Source organism: Anomaloglossus baeobatrachus, chromosome 5 (genome assembly GCF_048569485.1).
Source record: "Anomaloglossus baeobatrachus isolate aAnoBae1 chromosome 5, aAnoBae1.hap1, whole genome shotgun sequence".
NCBI lineage: Eukaryota > Metazoa > Chordata > Amphibia > Anura > Aromobatidae > Anomaloglossus > Anomaloglossus baeobatrachus.
Window position 1 is genome coordinate 431,599,193 of NC_134357.1, and position 18,209 is coordinate 431,617,401.

An 18,209-nucleotide genomic window follows, 5' to 3' on the forward strand; every position below is an offset into this window, starting at 1 on the left:
GCCATGATTAACCTAGGACTTAGTGGCAGTTATGGGCTGCCATTAACTCCTTATTACCCCGATTACCAACACACAAGGGTAATTGGGATGAGCCGGTTAAGGTCCAGGGACTGTCGCATCTAATAGATGCGGCAATTCCAGGCAGCTGCTGGCTGATATTTTTAGGCTGGGGGAAAAGTCTAACAATGATAGGCCTCCCCAGTCTGAGAATACCAGCCAGAAGCTGTAAGGCTTTATCTTGGCTGGGTATCAATTGGGGGGGATACCACACAAAACGTTTTTTTCTTTTATTATTTATTTATCTATTTATTGTACTGCACAATATAGACCCGCCCACCAGCGGCTGTGATTGGTTGCAGTGAGACAGCTGTCACTCAGCGTGGGGGCACGTCTGACTGCAACCAATCATAAGTGCCGGTGGGCGGGGGAAGCAGTGAATATGAGATGAGCCTAATGAGTGGCCTGCACTTTCAGAAGCAGAAGAAGCTGCAGGAGCAGTGTGACAGCCACCCCGATGAACGGTGAGTATGAAGGAAGGAGAGACCGACAGGAGAGAGAGAGACCGAGAGACAGAGAGAGAGGAATCAAGAGACCTGCGTTTTTGTGGACAAGAACTGGTGCAAAATGCAATCAAAATGTAGTGTAAACGCACAGTTAAACATTTTGGTTGTGTTTTGACACACCTCATTCATTTCAATGGGTGGAAAATGTTCACAAAATGCAATGAAGTGACATGCTTCTTTTTTTTTACGTAACGATTTTGAAAAATATTTGTCAAACAAAACGCTGCCTAAAAAAAAAGCAATGTGCGGATGGAAATTTTGATTTCTCATAGACTTTGCTGGGGAAGCAAAACGCATGCATTTTGTCATTGACACGGTGCAGTTTCAAACGCAACCAAAACGCAACGTGCACACATAGCCTAAAGAGAAAAGAAATACTGAGGAATTCTTTATACTCTACCACTTTTTATTTCCAACCTGTTATAGAAATTATATAATTTTATATATATATACTGGTGTATATATATACATACTGTGAGAAGACACAAGATAGGGAATTTATGTTGTGAGCCCCAATGGGGACAGTGTTCCCAATGTATGTAAAGCGCTATGGAATTAATAGCGCTATATAAATGAATAAATTATTATTATTATTATTAGATGCCGAAGGGAGAAGTACTAGAGAACAGGTATGTTTCCCCTCGGTTCATTTCATATGCCTCCATGTACTGACTGTGGCGTAGTCAGCCCATGCAAATGACAGTATGACAAATCCCAAGCACTCAATCAAACGTAGAGGTAATGCAAAATGTATTTTTTATTCGTGGATTATTTGCAAACAGAAAAGAAAAATGCCACTACCAAAAGAGCAAAGCTATGCCAACGTGTCGGCTTATGTTAGGCCTTTGTCAAGGTCTTGCCTATAAAAGATAATAAAGAGTATTTACACACACCAAAAGTGACAAAATATAACATAATTTACATAATTACAGAGAATATTTATGCACATACGTTGTAATAGTACGGTGAATGTAGACGAATTAGACGTCTGAGGACTGTGTCACAGGTAGGGCTTTTTACTTTTCAAGAACAGTTTGCTAAGTGAAAGAGGAATAAGTAAGCACTAGGAAACCACTGATAAGGCCAGGCAATAAGCAGAAGAGACTTGTTTGGACTAAAGAACACCAGGAATGGACATTAAACCAGTGGAAATCTGTGCTTTGGTCTGATGAGTCCAAATTTGAGATCTTTGGATCCAACCACCGTGTCTTTGTAAAAAAGGTGAACGGATGGACTCTACATGGCTGGCTCCCACTGTGAATCATGGAGGAGGAGGTGTGATGGTGTAGGGGTGCTTTGCTGGTGACACTGTTGGGGATTTATTGAAAATTGAAGGCATACAGAACCATCATGCCTACCACAGCATCTTGCAGCAGCATGCTATTCCATCCAGTTTGCGTTTAGTTGGGCCGCATAGTGAAGGCAAAAGGGCTAACAAGTGCTAAGCATCTCTGGGAACTCCTTCAAGACTGTTGGAAAACCATTTCCAGTGACTACCTCTTGAAGCTCATCAAGAGAATGCCAAGAGTGTGCAAAGTAGTAATGAAAGCAAAAGGTGACTACTTTGAAGAACCTAGAATATAAGCCATATTTTCAGTTGTTTCACACTTTTTTTTTTAAGTATTTCATTCAACATGTTTTAATTCATAGTTGTAAAGCCTTCAATGTGAATCTACAATTTTCAGAGACCTGAAAATAAGGAAAACTCTTTGAATGAGAAGGTGTGTCCAAACTTTTGGTCTGTACTGTATATATAAATAAATTATGCTGGCAAAATGCCTGCCAAAACTGTGTATGAATCTTGCGTTAACGCAATTACCTTTGTTTTCTTCTTTAGGGTGTTTACCCCTGTTATTGTGGTAGTGGCATGTGAGCATATGTTCACATGTGGCTTATTGTACTCATGTCCTGTTACTTCCAGGTCATTTACTCCACTTACAGTAGAGTGATCCAAAGCTATTGCATCCTGAAACAGAGAAGTTGACATCAGTATTATCCCCCCTTTGTCACATATGTAGTATACAAAGGGCTTAGGCTACTTTCACACCTCCGGTTTTTGCTCTGCGGCACAATACGGCGTTCTGCAGAAAAACCGCAAACGTTTTTTTTTACGCCAGTTGCGTTTTTTTTTGCTTATCCTTACATTAGTGCCGTATTGTGCCGCAGGGGCTTGCGTTCGGTCCGGTTTTTGCCGCATGCGGCAGATTTAGCCGATGCCGCGGCCGGATAGAACGTTCCCTGCAATGTTTTTTGCTCCGGCAATAAAAACCGCATTGCGCCGCATCCGGCCACTGCGGCGCATTTTTCAATGCATGCCTATGGACGCCGATGCGGCGCGATGCGGAAAAAAACGCATCCGGTCGCCGCATGCGTTTTTTTCCACTGCGCATGCTCAGTAGCGTGCCGCAACCGGAAAAAAACGGACGGGCCGCATGTAAAAACTTATGCAAAGGATGCGGTGTTTTCGCCGCATCCGTTGCATAGGTTTCACAGCCGGATTGAGCCACACGGCTCAAACCGGATGTGTGAAAGTAGCCTAAGAATGACAAATCAACTAGTTGCAATCAAAATTACTCAAGTTTGTTTCCAAATCAGGTTTATTAGTCATAGTGACAAGTATACAACTGTTTGCAATAAACCTCTCAAATTCGGCTAGGTATATAGGCCGCACATAGAATTTTTTTTTTATTTGGGGGCTGCCTTCTTTGCAGGACAAAGTGAAATTTTTAGTAATACCATATAATTTTTTCTATACACCTTAGGATCGCTCTATAGAATTTTTCGCTTGTTTTTTTTTTTTACATTTTTTTTAATGGCATTCATCTTATGGGTTTTGGTACGGTTTTATAGCATGAATCGTTATGGATGTGGCGATAACATGCACTTTTTTGTTTAAATAAAAAAAACATTTTTAATGGTAAAAATACATTTCCTTGCTATATTTAGAATTTATTTTTTTACATTGTTTTTATACTTTATCCCCTTTTTGTAAGTAATATTGTTTTGCAATTAGCACCACATAGTAATTTGGGCCAACATTTTGTGGTAATTTTCCCATGTGGTCCTCATCTTGTAGTAATGTCCCCATCTTGTAATATTGTGGCCCATCCTGGTCCTCATCCTGCAGTAATGTCCCCATCCTGGTTCTCAACCTGTATTAATGTGCCCCATTCTCGTCCCCATCCTGTAGTAACATGCCCCATCCTTGTCACCATCCTGCAATATTGTGCCCCATCCTTGTCCCTATTCTGTAGTAATATCTCCATCCTTGTCCCCATTTTGTAGTAATGTGCCCCAATCCTTATCCCCATCCTGTAGTAATGTATCCATTCTTGTCCCCTTCTTGTAGTAACGTACCCCTTCCTGGTCCCCTTCTTGTAGTAATGTGCCCCATCCTAGTCCCCATCCTGTAGAATGTGCTCATCCCTGTCCTCATCTTGTAGTAATGTGCCCATCATGGTCTCCTTATAGTAGTAATGTCCCCATCCTTGTCTCCATTCTGTAGTAATGTGCTCATTGTTCCCTTATTGTAGTAATGTGCTCATCCTTGTCCTCATCCTGAAGTAATGTGCCCATCCTTCTCCTCATCTTGTAGTAATGTGCCCCATCCATGTCCCCTTCTTGCAGTAATCTGTCCATCTTTGTCCCTATCCTTTAGTAACGTGTCCATCTTTGTCCTCATCCTGTAGTAATGTGCCCATCCTTGTCCCCATCCTGTAGTAATGTGCCTATCCTGGTCCCCTTCTTGTAGTAATGTGCTCATGCCGGTCCCCTTCTTGTAGTAATGTGCCCATTCTGGTCTCTTTCTTGTAGGAATGTGCCCATCCTGGTTCCCTTGTAGTAATGATCTATCCTTGGTCTCATCCTGTAGTAATATGCTCATCCTGGTCTCCATCCTGTAATAATGTGCCCATCCTTGTCCCATTCTGTAGTAATGTGCATATCCTTGTCCCCATCCTGTAGTAATGTGCCCATCCTGAAGTAATGTGCTGCATCCTTGTCCCTTGTAGTAATGTGCTTCATCCTGGTTCCCTTTTTGTAGGAACGTGCCCATCCTGGTTCCCTTGTAGTAATGAGCAATCCTTGGTCCCATCCTGTAGTAATGTGCAAATCCTTGTCCCCATCCTGTAGTAATATGCCCATCCTGGTCTCAATCCTGTAATAATGTGCCCATCCTTGTCCCATCCTGTAATAATGTTCCCATCCTTGTCCTCATTTTGTAGTAATGTGGCCATCCTTGTCCCAATCCTATAGTAAGATGCCCATCCCAGTCTACACCCTGTAGTAATGTGCCCATCCTTGTCCTCATTCTATAGTAATGTGCCCATCCTTGTCCCCCATCCTGTAGTAATGTAACCATCCTCGTCCCCATTGTGTGATAATGTGACCATCCTGGTCTCCATCCTGTAGTAATGTGCTCCATCCTTGTTCCCTGTAGTAATGTGTCCCCTTCCTGTAGTAATGTGCCCATATCGTAGTAATGTCTCCAAACTAATCCTCATCTTATAGTAATGTGCCCATCCTGATCTCCATCCTGCAGTAATGTCCCCAACCTGTAGTAATGTGCCCCATCCTGGTCCCCATCCTGTAGTAGTATTGTGCCCATTCTCGTCACCATCCTGTAGTAATGTGCCCATCCTTGTCCCCATCTTATAGTAATGTTCCATCTCATAGTAATTTCCCTTTATATGTCGTTCTTCATAAACAGTGGGGGAAAAAAAGAATCTACTCAGCCACCAATTAGGCATGTTCTCCCACTTAAAAAGATGTGAGAGGCCTGAAATTAACATCATATGTCATATGTAGACCACAACTATGAGAGTCAAATGAGAAAACAAATCCAGAAAATCACCTTGTCTGATTTGGCAAGATTTTTTTTGAAAACTATGGTGGAAAATAACAAATGTGGTCAATAACAAAAGTTCATCTCAAATGTTTTCTGTAAGTCTTCAGAAGGTTGGCACACACTGTTGGTGGTATGTTGGCCCATTCCATGTAGATGTCCTCTAGTGCAGTGATGTTTTGGACCTGTCGCTGGGCAACACGGACTTTCAATTCTATCCAAAGGTTTTCTATGGGGTTGAGATCTGGAGACTGGCTAGGCCACTCCAGGACCTTCATATGCTTCTTACGATGTCACTCTTTTGTTGCTCTGACGGTGTGCTTAGGATCATTGTCATGCTGAAAGACCCAGCCACATTTCATCTTCAATGCCCTTGCTGATGGAAGGAGGTTTGCACTCAAAATCTCACGATACATGGCTCCATTCATTCTTTCATGTACATGGATCAGTCGTCCTGGTCCCTTTGCAGAGAAACAGCCCCAAAGCATAATGTTGCCACCCCCATGCTTTACAGTAGCTATGATGTTCTTTGGATGCAACTGAGCATTCTGTCTCCTTCAAACACAACGAGTTGTGTTTCTACCAAACAGTTCTACTTTGGTTTCATCAGACCATATGACACTCTCCCAATACTCTTCTAGATAATCCAAATGCTCTCTAGCAAACTTCAGACTGGCCCGGATATGTACTGGCTTAGGGCTCATTCACATGACCATTGCGTTTGTCCTGGTCAGTTCCTGTTTTTTGCGGACCCACAGACAGGACCATCTTTTCAATGTCTTTTATGTAGGATCGGATATCAGGAGAGCTGTGGAAAAAAGAAGCGCAAATAGGGTCTTATCTGGTAGACAAGTGGGTATAAGGAGAAAGACAGGTACTCACCTGTTTCAGTTGTGACAGGCACAACTCCTTAAAGGCATCAAATAAATGGATGTATGGAGTGGTCAGCCGCAGCTCCGATGGAACAAATATGGATCACTGGGTGGGTGATGAGAAACGGGTTCTATGCTGCTCTAAAAACCACAATTCCAGGAGATGTTATGGAATTCTTTCCTTTATTTTCACAAGTCAACGCGTTTCGAAGGCATCACCGCCTTCTTCATCAGGACAGCAGAAGTAGAAAGAACAGCCCAGGCTGGAATTGTTGTTTTTAGCGCAGCATAGAACCCGTTTCTCATCACCCACCCAGTGATCCATGTAGGATCGGATGGCACACGGTAGCACTTCCATGTGCATCCGATCCTACAAAAAAACACATCGGATCACGTATGTCCGTTACGTTATTATGGAACATGTCCTATTGTAATCCGGAATAACGGACCGTGACTCAATACAAGTCAATGGGCCCGCAAAATCCCTGGAAGCCGCACGGAAGCACTTCCGTGTGACCTCCGTTGGGTGCCCGTACAGGCTGTGTTCCGCTCCCTGCCAGCCCCGCGGCTGCCCGCAATGCAGTGTGTCAGTGTATGCCCGCACTGCATTATCAGCAGCTTCTCATACAGCAGTGCGGGCAGTCGCGGGGATGACGAGCGCTGCTGTCAGGAGGTTAGATGAGATCATTACCTGCTGTGACGATCTCCTGCACTCCTGACGTCAGCGCTGTCACTGCCTTCTATGCCCGCCGCGTTCTCACGTCATGTCTGGCGGGTGGCCAGAGATGGTCACTAGCAGTGACGTCACGGGCTCCCTCGATACTGCTGAGAACGCAGCGAGCATAAAAGTCAGTGACAGCGCTGACGTCAGGAGTGCAGGAGATAATCACAGCGGGTAATGATCTCATCTAACCTCCTGACAGCAGCGCTAGTCATCCCCTGCAGTGACCTGGGCTGACCTAATGATGTTAGCTCAGGTCACAGCACTGCTCTCCCAGCCAATGGGGAACATTCTGTTCTTCATTGACAAGGACAGTGACAATAGTATGGATCATCGTGGGACTGTTATTGGATTACGCCGGAGCTGGATTTTATTGTTCTTTTCAATAAATTGGTGAAAGAGGGAATGTTTTGGGGAATGTTTTTCAAGTAAAACTTTTTTTGTTGTCTATTTTTTTTATTACTGACTGGGTTAGTGATGTCGGGTATCTCATAGACGCCGTGACATCAGTAACCCCAGGGTTTGATGCCAGGTGACATTACACATTTGGCATCAACCCCATATATTACCCCGTTTGCCACCGCACCAGGCCAACAGGATGAGTTGGGGCAAAGCGTCAGGATTGGCACATCTAATGGGTGCGCCACTTCTGGGGCGGCTGTGGCCTGCTATTTTTAGGCTGGGGAGTGTTGAATAACGGTGGACCTCCCTAGTCTGAGAATACCAGACCACAGCTGTCTGCTTTACCTTGGCTGGTGATCCAATTATGAAGGATCCCACATTTTTTGTTTTAAATTGTTTATTTAATGTAAAATAACAGCGTGGGGTGCCCTGTGCTTTGGATTACCAGCCAAGGTGAAGCTGCCAGCTGTGGTCTGAAGGCTGCAGCTGTCTGCTTTACCCTAACTGGCTACAAAAGATAGGGGGGAACCCATGTCGTTTTTTTTAAATTCTCTTTTATTTTTTGGCTAAATACAAGACTAAGCACCCTTTAGGGCCACATGAAAGTCACCAAAGGTTGCCAGCTTAGAATATGCAGGGGGGTAGGACATTATATGTCTTTCTCATCTATTATCTATCTATCCCTCTATTTATTCATTCATTCTTCAACCCCTCTATCTCTCTTTCTCTATATCTAGCTATCCATCTCTATATCTTCCCATCTATTTATCTTTGTAGCTGCTTCTGTTTTTTGCGGTCCGCAAAAAAAAACAAAAAACGGAAGGCACACGGATGACACACGGACCGTATACGGAACGGAACGGAAGTCATATGGATGCCCCATGAATGCATCTGTGAAAAAAACTGAGCGTTTTTTGCGGACCGCAAAAACGGAACGGTCTTGTGAATGTAGCCTTAAGCAGGGGGACATGTCTGGCACTGCAGGATCTGAGTTTCTGGCTGCGCAGTGTGTTACTGATGGTAGCCTTTGTTACGGTGGTCCCAGCTCTATGCAGGTCATTCAGTAGGTCCCCCCATGTGGCTTTGGGATTTTTGCTCATCGTTAATGTGATCATTTTGACCCCAGGGGGTGAGATCTTGCGTGAAGCCTCAGATCGAGGGAGATTATCAGTGGTCTTGTATGTCTTCCATTTTCATATTATTGCTCCCACAGTTGATTTCATAACACCAAGCTGCTTGCCTATTGCAAAGTAAGTCTTCCCTGCCTGGTGCAGGGCTACAATTTTGTTTCTGGTGTCCTTTGACAGCTTTTGGTCTTCACCATAGTGGAATTTGGATTGTGACTGTTTGAGGTTGTGGACAGGTGTCTTTTATACTGATAACAAGTTGAAACCGGTGCCATTACTACAGGTAAGTGGATGACAGAGGAGCCTCTTAAAGAAGAAGTTACAGGTCCTTGAGAGCCAGAAATCTTGCATGTTTTTAGATGACTAAATACTTATTTTCCACCATAATTTGCAAAAAAAATCTTGCCAAATTAGACAAGGTGATTTTCTGGATTTTTCTCATTTTGTCTCTCATAGTTGTGGTCTACCTATGATGTCCATTACAGGCCTCACTCATCTTTTTAAGTGGGAGAACTTGCACAATTGGTGGCTGACTAAATACTTTTTTTCCCCACTGTACACATAAAAAAAAAAAAGATTCTTCTCACTTGTCAAAAACAAAAAAACTTCTAAAATCAATTATCATTTATTTATTTGCTACTAAAAACGCAAGCAAACATCCCAGGTAAACAAAACACAGTGGTGTGTAACATCTACACCAGGGTACATAAAGCCGTAGAGGTGCAACAGTAGGTGGTGTTCCGTGTAAGATAGGACTTAAATAGTACGCCACGATTAGGGGGTATATGGGCCTAACCCTAATCTGTTAACCTGCCTGACAACGGAGGTATTACCACCCTAATTTTTCCATTGCTCGGCAGCTCTCCTTGTTGCTCCCTTCCCTGCCAGTAGATAAATACCCTCCACCAAAACCTCAAAGTGCAAGTGCAGTCATGTAACACATTCAGCATTCGGAATAAACTATCCGTCAGATTCAATATGCATATACATTGCAAAATTCTACCAAATCTAAAGTCAGAAAACCTGGCATTTACGGGAGCGGCCGTGCTTCGGTCCCCACCGCAGTATTACCAGTTGCTGGCCCTTTAAATCTCCACATGCACTGCTTGAGCACACCAATGAGCGCTCTCGGTGGCAGGTGCCAGCGTGCTCAGGACGCGGGTTTATCGCATTGCGATTCCGTCCCACATCACCTTCACCGCCTCCAGCATTGTGCCGCCCACTCTCCAGCGCTTATGTGCCGCCCGCTGCACGGCGCTGTGTGCCGCCCGCTCCACGATGCTGTGTGCCGCCCGCTCCCCGCCCCTTCTCCGGTGCAGCATGTCCCCTCCACTGCTGTGTACAGCCTCCCCAGTCTCCTCCTAGTGATGTCTGTGTGCCCCCCCCTTAGTGATGTCTGTGTGCCCCCCCTCAGTGATGTCTGTGTGCCCCCCCTTAGTGATGTCTGTGTGCCCCCCCTCAGTGAGGTCTGTGTGCCCCCCCTCAGTGAGGTCTGTGTGCCCCCCCTTAGTGAGGTCTGTGTGCCCCCCCTTAGTGAGGTCGGTGTGCCCCCCCTTAGTGAGGTCGGTGTGCCCCCCCCTTAGTGAGGTCGGTGTGCCCCCCCTCAGTCATGTCTATGTACCCCCCATTAGTGATGTCCATGCCCCCCTAGTGCTCTCTGTGTCACCTTAGTGATGTCTGTGCCCCCCCCAGTGCCATCTGTGCCCCACAGCAATGCTTATGCCTCCCAGTGAACTAGTAATCTCTGTTCCCCAGCCCCTCTTGTCATGTATATGCCCCCAGCATCTCGTCATGTATATGCTCCCAGATCCTCCTGTCATGGATATGCCCCAGCATCTCCTGTGATGTGTATACTCCAACCCCTCCTGTGATATATACATCACATTGGAGATGCTAGGAGCATATACACATCACAAGAGGGGATGGAGCATATACATCACAGTGGAGACGCTGGGGGCATATACATCACACTGGAAATGTTGGGGCCATACATATCATAGGAGAGGATGGGGGCATATACATCACAGGAGGGGGCTGGGGGCATATACATGCCCAGCCCCTCGTGTGATGTATGTGCCCCCAGTGTCTCCAGTGATGTAGGTGTCTCCTGTGAAGTGATGTATATACAGCAGTCCCAGTGTCTCCTATGTGATGTATATACAGCAGTCCCAGCGTCTCCTATGTGATGTATAAACAGCAGTCCCAGCGTCACCTATGTGATGTATATACAGCAGTCGCAGCGTCTCTTATGTGATGTATATGCCAACAGCCCCTTCAGTCATGTATGTATCTCCTGTGATTTATATACTCCAGTCCCTGTGTCTGTTGTGTGATGTATATAGTCTACCAATCTTATTATCACAAAGAGTTGCCTGCGCTCCAGACCGTGACAAACCTGGAAAAGAGAGAAGCAACATAAGTATCACCGAACATCACAGCCGCACAAAAGAGAAACCGCTCCGGCCACCACAATAGGGGTGAGTTAATTAACTGTTTGACCAAATATAGCCGGTTCATTTTCACACTAATAATTTTGTGCGGCCCCCGACGGTTGGCAGAAATTTCCAAATGGCCCCCGTTAGTAAAAAGGTTCCCCACCCCTGTCATACGGGAAAAACTTAGTCTGAATGAGGCCTGAGACTGCAGAGGTTGGTAAAAGTGTGGTGCTGAATTTGGAGAAACTGCTTGTTATATTAGTTGCATTGAGCGATTTCAAAGTTTTTATTGATTGATTTATTGCAAACGGCAGAAAGTTTGTAAATGTTGGTACTAAATCTAATTTCTGTGCAACATTCTATGAAGTCTTTATTAGCATCTTCCAAAATAGAGAGAAAGGAATGTCTTTACCTGTGACAAATGGCTAACAGCTGGAGATAATGGTTCCTGAACAGTCTTGCATACATCTGTTTTTTTTCCTGACTTATTTGTGGCTCGATCCCACTTCAAAGCACAGCTATCACTTAACTCTGTCCACTGTTTGCGGACCCTTTTAAAGTCTGCAGAAATATTCATAGATTGCTCTGGAGTCTCTTGTTCTGGAGGTGATGCAGATAATGAGGAGGATGAATGAGTGATAGTTTGATGCCTGGTTGGTAATTCTGGATCTGACTCATGATGTTCAGCTGCAACAACAACAAAATTTAGATGACATGATGAATTCAATTCAGTAGCATAACGTCAGTGGAAAACGCAAACAAAGATAGTAACATATGTTTAAATCTTATGTAAAAGGAAATATTCAGAGTCCGAATTTGCTACATCACACTAATACTCACTTTATCAATGCACATAGGGCCTGGTTCATTAAAGGGAACCTGACATCTGAAAACCGCCTTTTAGTGACCGTGCAAGTAACCAATTAGCTTGATTTTTATGCGGCGATGCACCAGATCCGAAGAAAAAATTCAAGTGTTGAATCAAAATCGGCAAAACAAGTCTATGGGTCTGTGAAAAACATCAGAATGCACTCAGATCGCGTGCAGTTCGATTATCACTGACTGAGATAATGGAGAACGAAGAGAATTTTATTTTTCTCTCTATGTCAGAGAAAAACTGATGCCACTCTGATCAGCATAATCACGCTGTTTTTCTTGGATGGAGAGAAAACAGTCATGTGACCCTACCCCTTGGTTGCCAACAGGCTGGAAATTCTAGGATAGTCCATAAAAAAGGTTATTTTCGCCCTGACAGTAAAAAAAAAAAAAAAAAGTAAGGTGTCTGTAATTTTTTTCAAGCTGAAGAACCTTATATAGATTATTTTGAGTAGAATTTTCAGCATTTTACAGTGAATGCAGCCGATGTCTTCATATCAGAACTATGGTGTAGACATAGATCACATATAATCAAACTGATTTATTATGGTTTCACAATGTGCCTGTAAAAAATATTGTTTGTCTGTGTTTTTTTGATAAGGTGGCCAGAAAAGATAAAAAGTTAAGTTGGCAATCCTGCCATTACCCTTACATTAATGCCGAGCTCCTGGACAAAATTATGTGATCTTTACAAATTGTCTCTTCAGAGAGGAAGGAGACAAACTCTAGTGCCACCTATTGAAAGTAGCAATCCTAAGGCCCAATGCCCACGCTGTGTAGTTTTGACGCGTATTTTCAGAAATCTGCATGTCTATTATGAAGCCAGCAAAGTCTATGAGAATTCAGAAGTGCTGTGCTTATTTTTCGTTTGCGTATTTGGTGCAGATTTGGTGCAGAATAAAAGAAATCTTCACCAAACATGCAAGGGAAAAATACTCAACGTGGGCACAGCATCTGAATTCTCATAGACTTTGCTGGCTTCACAATGGACATGCAGATTTTGCTGCAGATTTCTGAAAATCTGCGTCAAAATATGCAGTGTGGACACAGGGCCTAAAAGTCAAAAGTGGCCCTTTAACAAACCTTTTCATATGATCAAGGATTTCTGCCAGATCAGAACCTCAATTTGCAGACACAGTGTTTCAGGATGATTGTCCCTCGTCAGTGCAAAGTATGAGATCTGATCTGGCTGAATGAGAAGCTCTACTGGGTTCTAAGGGGGAAACTTTTCTCCTTGCGGAGACTGACAAACCAATCTGGCTGTCAGTGGTGAGGAGTCTTATAGCTGCAATGCTCCTCTGGGAAATATTCAAATTGTCTCTTCAGAGAGGAAGGAGACGAACTCTAGTGCCACCTATTGGAAGTAGCAATCCTAAAAGTCAAAAGTGGCCCTTTAATAAGCCTTTCTGATTTGGCATAACTCCTTGGTCATATGAAAAGACTTGTTAAAGGGCCACTTTTGACTTTTAGGATTGCTACTTCCAATAGGTGGCACTAGAGTTCGTCTCCTTGCTCTCAGAAGAGACATTTGAACATTTCCAAGTGGAGCATTGCAGCATTTAGACTCCTCACAACTGACAGCCGGATTGGTTTGTCAGTCTCCGCAAGGAGAAAAGTGATCTTTACACTGGCGTTTTTAGCTAATTTATGTGTGCAGTGGGTGTGCATTAGTTATTAAGTAAAAACTTGCCTCCATGAGTTGAAAACCGTTACCCCGAGTCATCGGTATAGTATACTGGCAGAGTCACCTAGTCACGGTATGAAATGACGTCCTTTCCCTTTGACTGATCCCTCCAGCCAGGTGACATCAGCACCAATGTATCTGAAATCTAGTGCAGACTCTTGTATGATCCAGGCTCAGAACGCCTCTACAGTGTATATACCTCAGCCTCACCAAGCTTACAGCGCAATACAGAAGCGTTCTGAGCCAGCGTCATCATCCAGGCTCACAACACTATTTCCTGCAGGAGCCTGTGATTTATTTTAATAGGAAATTTTCTGCTGTCAGGTTGTCTTTAACACAGTAATTAAACATATTCAATTCATCACAGTGTAAAAGGTAAATAACAAGCACCACCAGATTTCTGTAAAAATAGTGGGTCTGATTAACACTGGCGATTCTTTGACTGTCTATGATTGGAGTATCACTTGCAACAAAAGTTACACAACAACTGTTCATAACTTTGTCGTTCAGGCATTACCACGCCACATCACAACCCTGCCCACGTTGGCGTAAAAATTTAAAATGTTCTACATTTTTAGAAAACTTTACGCAGAACTATTGAGACATTTAAAGGTGTTTAATGCCAAAATTCTGGCGGAAACACCTTCATGAATCGGGGTCATGGTATGGTTAGAAAATAACACATGCCCTTCAAGTTCAACCACAATGTTTTGTTTTTTATTCTGTGTTATGCACTGCACAACTATGAGTATAGGGGTCTGAGAGAGAATTTCCATTAGGGCTTGCTCACAATTGCATAAACACGGTGTCATGATGTATGTAGTTTTCTCCATCCCATATTTTTGTATAAGATGCCATGTGATGTATTTTACCTTCTCACTGTATTTGCTGTAATACTATGTCAGGGTGTGATGTAACTTTCCTTTGGTTGTACTTAAGGTCCAGTCACACTAAGCAACTTACCAGCGATCCCAACAACGATAGGGATCGCTGGTAAGTTGCTAGGAGGTTGCTGGTGAGATGTCACACTGCGACGCTCCAGCGATCCCACCAGCAACCTGACCTGGCAGGGATCGCTGGAGCGTCGCTACACGAGTTGCTGGTGAGCTCACCAGCAACCAGTGACCAGCCCCCAGCGCCGCGTGGAAGATGCTGCGCTTGGTAACTAAGGTAAATATCGGGTAACCAACCCGATATTTACCTTGGTTACCAGCTCACGCAGCTACACGTGCAGAGAGCAGGGAGCAGCGCACACTGAGCGCTGGCTCCCTGCTCTCCTAGTACAGCACACAGCAGGGAGCAGCGCACACGTTAATTACCCAATGTGTGCTGCAGCTAAATGTGCACAGAGCAGGGAGCAGCGCACAATGCTTAGCGCTGGCTCCCTGCTTTCCTAGCTACAGCACACATCGGGTTAATTAACCCGATGTGTCCTGCAGCTACATGTGCACAGAGCAGGAGCCGTCACTGACAGTGAGAGCGTCGGAGGCTGGTAACAAAGGTAAATATCGGGTAACCAAGGACAGGGCTTCTTGGTTACCCGATGTTTACATTGGTTACCAGCCTCCGCAGAAGCCGGCTCCTGCTGCCTGCACATTTAGTTGTTGCTGTCTCGCTGTCACACACAGCGATCTGTGCTTCACAGCGGGACAGCAACAACTAAAAAATGGCCCAGGACATTCAGCAACAACCAACGACCTCACAGCAGGGGCCAGGTTGTTGCTGGATGTCACACACAGCAACATCGCTAGCAACGTCACAAAAGTTGTTCGTTAGCAGCGATGTTGCTAGCGATGTTGCTTAGTGTGACGGGGCCTTTACTGAACACTTGGAAATGTCTTGGGATGTAAGTGACCATACCTTCCCCCCCAGCCTGTATCATATTGCAATCAGGCTTCAGCAGTAGCTATTGTCATTGATTTGGTGGGGGTTGCATATATATATTGTTCTTTCAGCATGGGACTTCTCCAATCTACAACTTGGTAAACAGAACAGAGCCAGCAGTCTAAAGTCCATTCATGCATCAAATGGCCAGGGGGAGGTGAGCCCACCTAAGGGGCTGATCCCAGGAGAGAAGAACATGTTAGTTCAGTTGGTTGGATCTCGGCTGGAGACGTACTAGGATCTATAGCTGAGGCTGGATCCTGGGGTCTGTGTGTGTGGACTGTTACAGACTGGAGATCCGCGGCCACGTGGAGTTATGCTTTGTTGAGTGAAGGGTGAGGACCTGTGCTAAGGCCAGCTCCTTATCGCCCGTACATGGACGATTGGACTTTGAGGACTTTTGCATTCTCCTTGGCGCCCCCGGACCTATTTCCTTTGTGTGGACTCTAAAGAACCATTTTAATATTGCATGTTTTATGCTCCCTGCCTCATTAAATCTTCTTGGATTGTTCCTTGGCCTGGCGTTCCTTACTGCTCTGTCGCATACCCCGTCACAAACTGGTGGCAGCGGCGGGATCAGAGCAGAAAGAATGGATGACAACGGCCCATTAACATCTGGAACCTCAGAGTACAAGAACTGGACTGTGGTGAGCCTACAAACAATGGCCCGTGAATTAGGAGTCGGTTACAAAGGACTCTCTAAGGAGCAACTAATTGAGGCATTGGAAAACGCTTGCCTGCAAGATGGCACCGAGGAACAATTTGCACAGCAAAGGGAGGAAAGACGGGAGCTGGAGGTAAATACCAAAAAAAGTCAATGGATTGTGTGGTATGAGGAGGAGATGGCACTGCTTGGAGATGAGGCCATCATAGAAGATAAGAGGGAGGCTATTCGCGGAGCTAAGGAGAGGGCATTGCTGGAGAGGAGATTTGCTGTGGAAGCAGCTAGAGGCTCCAGGCAAACTTTAACCACAGCACCAACTATGAGGGAATTCTCCAGAGTGTCCCGCAAGGACTTTAAGCCATTTAATGAAGCTGCAGGTGACATTGAGGGCTTCTTTCAGGACTTTGAGCATCAGTGCCGATTAATGGAAGTCCCAGAAAGAGAGCAAGTCAGACACCTGGTGGGCCTCTTGGAGGGTGGAGCTGCCGACGCCTATAGAGCTATGAACCCTCAGTGGAATTGTGAGTATGGGGAGATAAAACAGACCATTCTGGAACATTATGCCGTGACCCCAAATACTTATAGGACTAAGTTCCGTACATTAGCCTGTGATGGAGAAGTGTCTTTTAAGATGTTTGCCCACAGACTGAAACGTATGCCATCGCTGGCTGGAGGGAGAGGGGGCCTTAACTTGGGAGACGTTCATTCAGGTCATCCTAAAAGAACAGTTTTATGCTAAGTGCCCTACTGAGATTCGGGAATGGGTGCGTGAGAGGAGACCAGAGACAATGGAACAATGGTGCGTGCAATCTGTATTTTATCCAATAGCACCTGCTCCAATGTTACACTATGGGGCAGTGCTAACCAATTGGTGAAAATAATCACTGTGATTGGCAGCATATATTGGACGGCGCGCACCCATTCAAGTCAATGGGTGTGTGAAAAACATCGGACTGCACTGATGTTATCTGAGTGCAGTTCAATTAACGTTGACACATACAATGGAGAAATTAATCTCTCCTTCTACACACATGTGATCCGATTCTCGCAAGCGAGAGAATCGGAGCACAGTGAATGACACTCGGCTCACGCACGCAGCAGAGCCTGAGCTGAGTGTCATTTGTACATACCTTCCGTTTCTCTTGCATGACAGAATCATCGGATGCTATACACAAATGTGAATCCTTACTTCCAGAAATAAGACTCTTCTTCGTGATCTTAGAAGATCTGATGAAAACTATAACTTCAGGGTGACCAACATCTTTAAACATTTTCTGACATGTCATTTAAATCTAGCTTAGTGCTGAATATTATTAAAAATTAAGAGTCCGAAGAGCGACTGACTAAGGGCCTTATTCATTAAACAAAACAAAAATAAATAAAAATTGAGCCAGCACTTTCAAGATTACTAAACATAAGAAAGTGGATCTTTACTCAGCAATCAAGCAGACTGATAAATGAAGACTGCACTGAGCAGAGCTAAAATGTTGCAAATGGTTGAATAATGATACACTTTTCTTTATACTACCATAGATTTGTAAGTGCTGCCTCAGTTTTTATTTTTATGCAGCTGAATATATACTTATAACACGGAGGTCTATTACAGTCATCTGAATAAAGATCTAAGGAGCTTTGCATCAACCTAAGGCCTAATGCCGGTGTCACATGGTATGATATATCGGGCGATATGTCGGCAGGGTCACGGAATTCGTGACGCACATCCGGCATCATTAGAGATGTCGTACCGTGTGACACCTCCGAACGACTGTGAAAGAGCAAAAATACTCACCTTATTATTGCTCGTTGACACGTCGTTCATTTTCAAAATGTCGTTCCTCCTTCTGTGCTCTGGTTGTTCATCGTTCCCGAGGCAGCAAACATCGCTCCGTGTGACACCTCGGGAATGACGAACACAGCTTACCTGCGTCCCACCGGCAATGCGGAAGGAAGGAGGTGAGCGGGATGTTACGTCCCGCTCATCTCCGCCCCTCCGCTTCTATCAGACGGCGGTAACCGACTTTGTGCGCCACGTGCAATGAATTGCCCATGACGCACAAACGACGGGTGCGATCGCACGATATATCGTCCCGTGTGACGCCGGCATTAGCCACACGGCGAGAAAATTGGTGCGAGTGGAG

The 18,209-nt window shown here is 44.7% G+C and overlaps 1 protein-coding gene across 3 annotated transcripts in view; it reads right to left on the reverse strand.

Annotated features, from left to right (window-relative positions):
- SYCP2 (synaptonemal complex protein 2) overlaps nucleotides 1–18,209 on the reverse strand; it is a 398,741-nt gene that overhangs the window by 70,470 nt on the left and 310,062 nt on the right. For all 3 annotated transcript variants that reach the window (XM_075347762.1, XM_075347763.1, XM_075347760.1), the window contains 2 exons: nucleotides 11,376–11,650; nucleotides 2,383–2,529 (listed from right to left, as the gene is read on the reverse strand). In XM_075347762.1, coding sequence (XP_075203877.1) covers nucleotides 2,383–2,529; nucleotides 11,376–11,650 — 422 coding nt within the window. The remainder of the gene's footprint in view (nucleotides 1–2,382; nucleotides 2,530–11,375; nucleotides 11,651–18,209) is intronic.